The sequence below is a fragment of the Pyrus communis genome, chromosome 12, assembly GCF_041283825.1.
Source record: "Pyrus communis isolate YQ-2024b chromosome 12, ASM4128382v1, whole genome shotgun sequence".
In the NCBI taxonomy this organism is placed as follows: domain Eukaryota; kingdom Viridiplantae; phylum Streptophyta; class Magnoliopsida; order Rosales; family Rosaceae; genus Pyrus; species Pyrus communis.
This window is the reverse complement of record NC_142576.1, coordinates 4,830,869-4,837,829: the sequence shown is the minus strand read 5'-3', so window position 1 is coordinate 4,837,829 and position 6,961 is coordinate 4,830,869. Positions and strand designations below refer to the sequence as shown.

Sequence of the window (6,961 nt, the reverse complement as noted above, 5' to 3'; positions counted from 1 at the left end):
CTAACAATACTCCTCCCTTGAAAACCTATTAATACAAAAGACAAGAACAAGTACAATTGTGGTAATAGCCATCAGAAATTGACAACTTCTGGGAATTTGGTCTTCAAGTCTGCATAAGACTCCCAAGTAGCATCCTTTGGTGAATGGTTTTGCCAATGCACCAGCATTTCAGTGACAGCCCCTTGACCCTTTTTAACCATTCTCATCTCCAAAATTGCAACCGGAACATCCTGCAGAATTCCAGCTTCAGTGATGACAGGTAAGGGCATCGTGGGAAGGACTTGGTTACCCAAACGCTTTTTCAAGCAAGATACATGAAAAACTGGATACAATTTAGAACTGTCAGGTAACTTCAATTTGTATGTTATTGTCCCAATTTTTGCCAAATTCTCAAAGGGTCCATAGAAGCGAGGCTACAACTTATGGAATGAATGAGAAGCTACAGAGTTGTGCAAATAAGGCACTAGTCGCAAATAAACCCAATCACCTACCTCAAAACTCCTTTCTTTTCTCTTTTTATTATATTGGACCTTCATTCGACACTGAGCTGCTTCCAAATTAGATTTGAGTAGGGACAACATCTTGTTTCTCTCCACCAAACATTGCTTTACAGATTCCACCTTTGTAGTACCAGGTTCATAAGAGGGAATAATTGGAGGGGGTTGACCATACACAATCTCATAAGGTGTCAGCTTAGTAGTAGTAAGATAACTAGTATTAAAACTCCATTCAACCCAAGATAGCCACATAACCCATTTCTTTGGTTGCAAACTGCAAAAGTACCTGAGATATGTTTCTAGACATTGATTCATCACTTTGGTTTGGCCATCTGTTTCAGGGTGATACCCTGAACTGTAACATAATGCAGATCCTTGTAATGTGAAGAACTCTTTCCAGAACTTACTCAAGATAATAGGATCTCGATCACTAATTATAGAAGTAGGCATGCCATGTAGCTTGAAAATGTTGTCAACAAAGAGTTAAGCAATCATTGAAGCTAAGAAGGGATAAGCTAAAGCCAACAAATGTGCATATTTCGACAATTGATCCACTACTACCCAAATCACTGTTTTGCCTCTACAAGGAGGGAGACCGACTATGAAATCCATAGAAATATTTGTCCATACTTTCGATGGAATTGGTAATGGTTGTAAAAACCCAGAAGGAGAGAGTGTCTCATATTTGTGTTGTTGACAGATCGTACAAGTAGCAACCATATCTTTCACATCCTTTTTTCATACCTTCCCGAAAAATGTTCTTGAAATCCTTTTGTAAGTTTTGAGAAAACCTTCATGGGCTACAGTAGGGGTGGCGTAAAAGGTGTTGCCGTTAAGAGTGAAAGTTATCAGAGTAAAGGTCGTCGTGGGCGTCAGCTTCCGAAGGGTGGTGTAATGTTATGATTCCACATCGGCTACACAATAAATTGTGTAGTGGTACTTAAGTACAAGGGGTCCTCCCACTTATCAAGCTAATCTTTTGGGTTGGGCTCTTCTCTTGGGCTTAAGTCCTAACATTGGTATCAAAGCTTAGGTTCCCGATGCTGCAGAATGGGTGACCTGGAAAGGGCTACCTTAACAAGGTAGCGCAGAAGGTGTCACCGTTAAGAGTGAAAGCCACTAGAGTAAAGGACGCCATGGGCATCGGCTTCCAAAGGGTGGTGTAATGTTATGATCCCACATCGGCTACACAAGAAATTGTGTAGTGGTACTTTAAGTACAAGGGTCATCCCACCTATCAGGCTAGTCTTTTGGGTTGGGCTCTTCCTTTGGGCTTGAGTCTTAACAAACAGGATTCTCTTCTCTCTTAATTTCTCTCCAGTTCTATACCCTCCTATTTAAACGGTAATGATTAAGTCACATCAACATTTTGTTTTGAATTTTTCTTATAAAGAGAAGAACAAAAAGAAAAGTGTGAGGAAAGAGAAGGAAAGAGGATGGTAATAAAACAGGAGAAAACTCTACTCCGTTGAACTCAAATGCGTATTTGACACAACCATAACAATTCTGAAGTGATATATAGAACAAGAGGAATCGAACTAAGAACTTCAGGTGCATGAAATAAATTCTCTTAACTAATTAGTTACAAAATCTTGCAAAAGAGACATTTTATCAATAATGCGAAAATTGGCTCACTATGATGTCTTTAAAAAAAAAAAAAAAAAAAAATCCAAAAGAATCGAAGATAAGGTGAAACAACGTGAAACGTAATTGCTCAAGTGGATAGATTTTTCATGATTTTCTTAGTATTTTGGTATGCATACTTAAACGTAACCCTATCTACTATAAGTAGGATTTTAGAGGGTTGTGGGAGAAGAGCTAATTAAGTTGAGAGATATTAAGGCATCAAAGGGTTTGATTTAGAGTTATAGGGTGTGAAGGAGATTAATTACCAAGGTTTTTATGGTAGTTTTGTTGTAAACTCAGGTTATTCCTATTTTGCCATTTTCGGGTATGGCAAAATTTTAATGTTATAATTTCTTTTATTGGCTTCGGGTATATCTTTAAAGGACTGCATAATAATTTAATTATTCCGAAGGGTCTTGTCCTTGATCAATATGAATGGCTTCTTGTGTCTCGTGTCACCTGCTGGTTCATTTAGCATTGGCGTAGCAAAAACAATTTTTAGCGTGATTTTGTCTTCCCTAGTGATCCTAAAGTTATTATTCTTTCTTATTGTTGTGAATGGTTGCAAGCTAATATTATTACCTCTTATAGCTACTTAGACGGTTTAGTGATATTTTTCTTTATTTATAAATGAGAGGTCTTAGATTCGATTATTGACAAAGGCGAATTTAAACCACATGATTGTTAACCCATTGTGAGACTAAGCCCATTTCCCTCCCCTTACTGTAGATAATATCGTTTGTTAAAAAAAATATTATTACCTCTCATAAGACATCCATAGCCCTTGCTTTTATTCATAAAGAACTATCTCCAAAATGGTGGTTTAAACTCTTTGTGGATGGTAGAAGAAAGGCCCTCTTAAATTTATTAGAGCATGTGGTGTTATTAAGAACTTATTTTGAGCTTGGCATGTTGGGTTTTGTATTAATATTGGCGTGGAGATTCTCAACGCTGAAATTTGGGGCTGAGCGTCTTTGTTGGAGTCTAATTTCATAATTGATGTCCAACAGATATCACATAGTGCCACTTATAATAATTCTCTTAGTGATTCAAGCTTGTCGTGAGATGTTACATTGTGATTAGGAATTCGACATATTTATTGTGAGACAAATTTTGTACTGATGAGTTGGCCAACCTGAGCCTCTCTCATATTTTGAGCAAACTTCGTCTTCTTATAAGCAATTATGATTATTTGATATTTCTGAAATCTCTTGCCCTTGCAACGTTATTAGGGGTGGTTCGGTATGGGATACCATACCGAAACCAGTATCCCGAATCCCAAACCAAAATTTTTCGGGACGGGAATTTGAAGACCAATCCCAAACCAAATTTTCGGGAATCCCGAAATATTTTCGGGATTTTGGGACAAATCGGGAATCCCAAATTGAAATATGAAATTATGAATTGTTCTTCAAATATATAATTCAAGAACACATTCATGAACTAGGAATTTCATTTCATTCACACTACCATTTAATTGAACACTGGCATGCCTGACTGTTTTTATCATAGTCAAAATTCAAATTAATTAAGCCCTTTTTGCAATATGTTGAGAGACAAAAGAATCAAGCCTTCTAAAATCATCAGCCATGGCAGCATCAATAATAAAATCCACATGAATATCAAACAAAACATGAAAAATATGCAAGGTGTAGGCATTCCAGGTTGCAGAGCATGAATTTGAAACTACTAGCATCAATTATAAAAGAATAATATATATATAATAATTAATATTATATATTTTCGGTTCGGTATGGGATTCCCGAAATATCGAGAAGCCAATCCCGAATCTCATACCGAAATTTTGGGATCGGTTCGGGATTTTCCGGAATTTTTTCCACCCCTAAACGTTATTGGTAGCTTTTTTGTTGTCGAGCTATTAGCCCCCTTGTTTAGCCAAACAAAAAAATTGTTCCTATTTTACTAATTAATGAAATTCTTGTGTATTGGTTACTTTTGGCTGTGGTTATTTTTTTCTTTAAAAAGAAAAACAAGTTAAAAAAAGAGAAGCGGAGAATCTAATACCATGGACCTAAGAGGATATGCTTGTGTCCAAAAGAATTATATATGATAACATTTCAAGCATACATATCTAGGTGATGGTGGAAATTCCACATTAGATATTTGCAGAAACTAGGTGATGCAAGTAATCACCATCTTTTAGGTTAAAGTAACCTTTGAAAAATAGGCTGAAACGAATAGTGGTTCATATATCCTTCCAAAACGATAACAACATCAGTTCAAATGCGTGAGCAGAAGTATCCTTTGCAGGCAGAAAAGGAGGGAAAAGGCAGACAGATTTTTTTTTTTTATGATTTTCTTTTCTTTTTCCTTCCCTTTTTTTCTATAAATATATATCAGTACTTATCCATCTGTACCCTATGATGTCAAAAGTAACGTAAAACCGAATGGGATTTTAGCAACAAAATTTTCCACCATGCCTGAATCTGCATCTAAGAACAAGATCATGCATCCAACAGTTCGTCATTGGCTGAAGCCACATAGGAATTACTTGGCTCTATTTACAGCTGCACAACATGTGACTAAGATCAGATTAGGTAAAGTAATCCAGGGTTTATTAAATCCTTAATCATGATTACGTAGCCAAAGATGTGATAAAGTTCCTCACTTTTCGCCCAACTTTATACCCTTCCATTAGTATTAAACGCGCATCTCCATACACCACTTGACTTGACCCCCTTGAAACCCTACAAACTGCTGGATAGGCATTTTGCACATCCCCATACCCATACCCTCTATTTTCCATACAAAAAGAAGGGAATGCAAACCCAACAGCTTCCCAACAGGTCTTCATACTATTCTCGCTCAAAATCACTTAACTGCATAGTTCTGATGGGATCCGGTGAGTTGGTGTGATTGCTTCCGTTCCTGTACTCTGAGCTGGGTGTGTCACCTTTCTTATGTGCATAATTGGGAGAAGAATTCTGGTCCTTTTTTACTCTTCTCTGGGCTCTGGACAAGTATGAGTTTTAGTGACGAATCCGTAAGTCCGTCAAGCTGTTCTTCGATCCACTCAGCCAGGAGGCCCAGGACCAGCTAAAAAAGGGTTCTCTGATTCGGATAACATCCACTCACATAAACAAAAGAAAAATATGCTCTTTCCATGTCCTTTTCTAGCTGGAATCTTCACAACAGTTCTGTGACTTAAACAACAACAAAAACCCTTTCCTGTTCTTCCCAAAAATCCCTCCACTTCCTCTGGTCTTTTTACTTTCTTCCATTTCTTCAACCATGCATCGACATCTCCTCGGAACAGCGCTGAACACGGCGGTGCGGTCGTCCAATGGGAACAGAACCGCCGATTCTTACATTAACGAGGCCAACTTCGACACCAACATGGTGATCATATTGGCGGCCTTGCTGTGTGCTCTGATATGCGCACTTGGTCTCAACTCGATCGTCCGCTGCGCCCTCCGCTGCAGCCATAGGTTCTCTCTCGAGACGCCGGAGCAGGCGGCAGCGCGGTTGGCCGCCACCGGCTTGAAGAAGAGCCATTTGAGGCAAATCCCAATTGCGGTGTACGGTTCCGGCGTGAATATTCCGGCCACCGAATGCCCAATCTGTCTTACGGAGTTCGAAGACGGAGAAAAAGTTCGAGTCTTGCCGAAATGCAATCACGGATTCCATGTGAGGTGCATAGACACGTGGTTTCTGTCGCACTCCTCGTGTCCGAATTGTCGGCACTCGCTGCTGAGTACGAGTTCCACTGCCGCCACCGCTGCAGCAGCTGCCGTTGCTGCAGATTCAAGTGGAGAAGCTACGGCGGCGGAGGAGTCACCGGCCAATGAGTCCAGCCAGCAAGGTGGCAGAGTAGTGGTAGTGGTCGAGCAGGGTAGTTAATTTTGCCAATTGGCCGAAAGTCACAAAATTTTATTGTTTTATGAAATTCTTGATCTAATTTTGTGGAGGCCAATTAGCAATTAGGGAATGATGGGAGTTTTTACTTTTATTTATTTTGTAGATTATATATTATATGGAGCAGTATGAGATCAGATCACTACGATGAACAATGTCTTCTGGTGTACTTCGCTGGTCAGATGTATATTTCAGTAGATAATTAATCAAAAATCAAATGAAAACCAAGGTCTACTAAGATTTGCAAATTCACAGCCATCTAAAACTTTGAAAAATATGTATTGGCACTGAATTTTTAATCAAAGTTTGTGAAGAGAAACTTCGATAGGTAGGGCAGCTTTCATACACGGGCCACCAGCTCAAGGTCTGGTGAGACCAAATTACAAGGGCATGTGAACCATTGATTATCAAGTCTATGAGATTAAAATATAGGAGGTTCACATTCCTTTGTGATTGATTTACAGATGACGTGATAGGAGCGTCTTTATGCCAACTTTTTCTTGAATTGGAGGAACATTGAACAAATAACGAAATGACATTATATTATATGATTATTATTTAGTGTCATGCAATTCTCTTCTTGATGAAAAATTTGTAACACATACTTTATACGAAGGAAATGATTTTAGTGCGCCATTTTTTTTTTTTTTGGCATACTCTGGTTTATTTATGTTCTTTAATTTTTATTTATTTTGGGCGATCCAAATGCTAAAAAGTACTACTCTGCACTAAAAAAAATATGTAAACATTATTTTCCTTTTTCGAAATTATTTTGAACTAATTGGGTTTAGTTCAAATATTTTTTAATCTTTGTGGACAAATGAAGTTTAAGTTTTAGTTAAATGGTCCAATTTTTTTTTTTTTTTTTCTGAGAGTAAAATGAATTTCATTCAATACAACGATTACATCAACGACATGTAAATGGGAAGGTCTCTAAAAAAATCTTAACCGAGTAAAATCCA

At 38.0% G+C, this 6,961-nt stretch overlaps 1 protein-coding gene across 1 annotated transcript; it reads left to right on the top strand.

The window, feature by feature from the left end:
- Positions 1-3,306: 3,306 nt before the first annotated feature.
- Positions 3,307-6,247, top strand: LOC137745092 (RING-H2 finger protein ATL74). The gene is made up of 2 exons (XM_088680797.1): positions 3,307-3,357; positions 3,984-6,247. The coding sequence occupies exon 2, from the start codon at positions 5,376-5,378 to the stop codon at positions 5,982-5,984; it is 609 nt and encodes a 202-aa protein (XP_088536923.1). The 5' UTR covers positions 3,307-3,357; positions 3,984-5,375; the 3' UTR covers positions 5,985-6,247.
- The last annotated feature ends 714 nt before the right edge of the window (positions 6,248-6,961 follow it).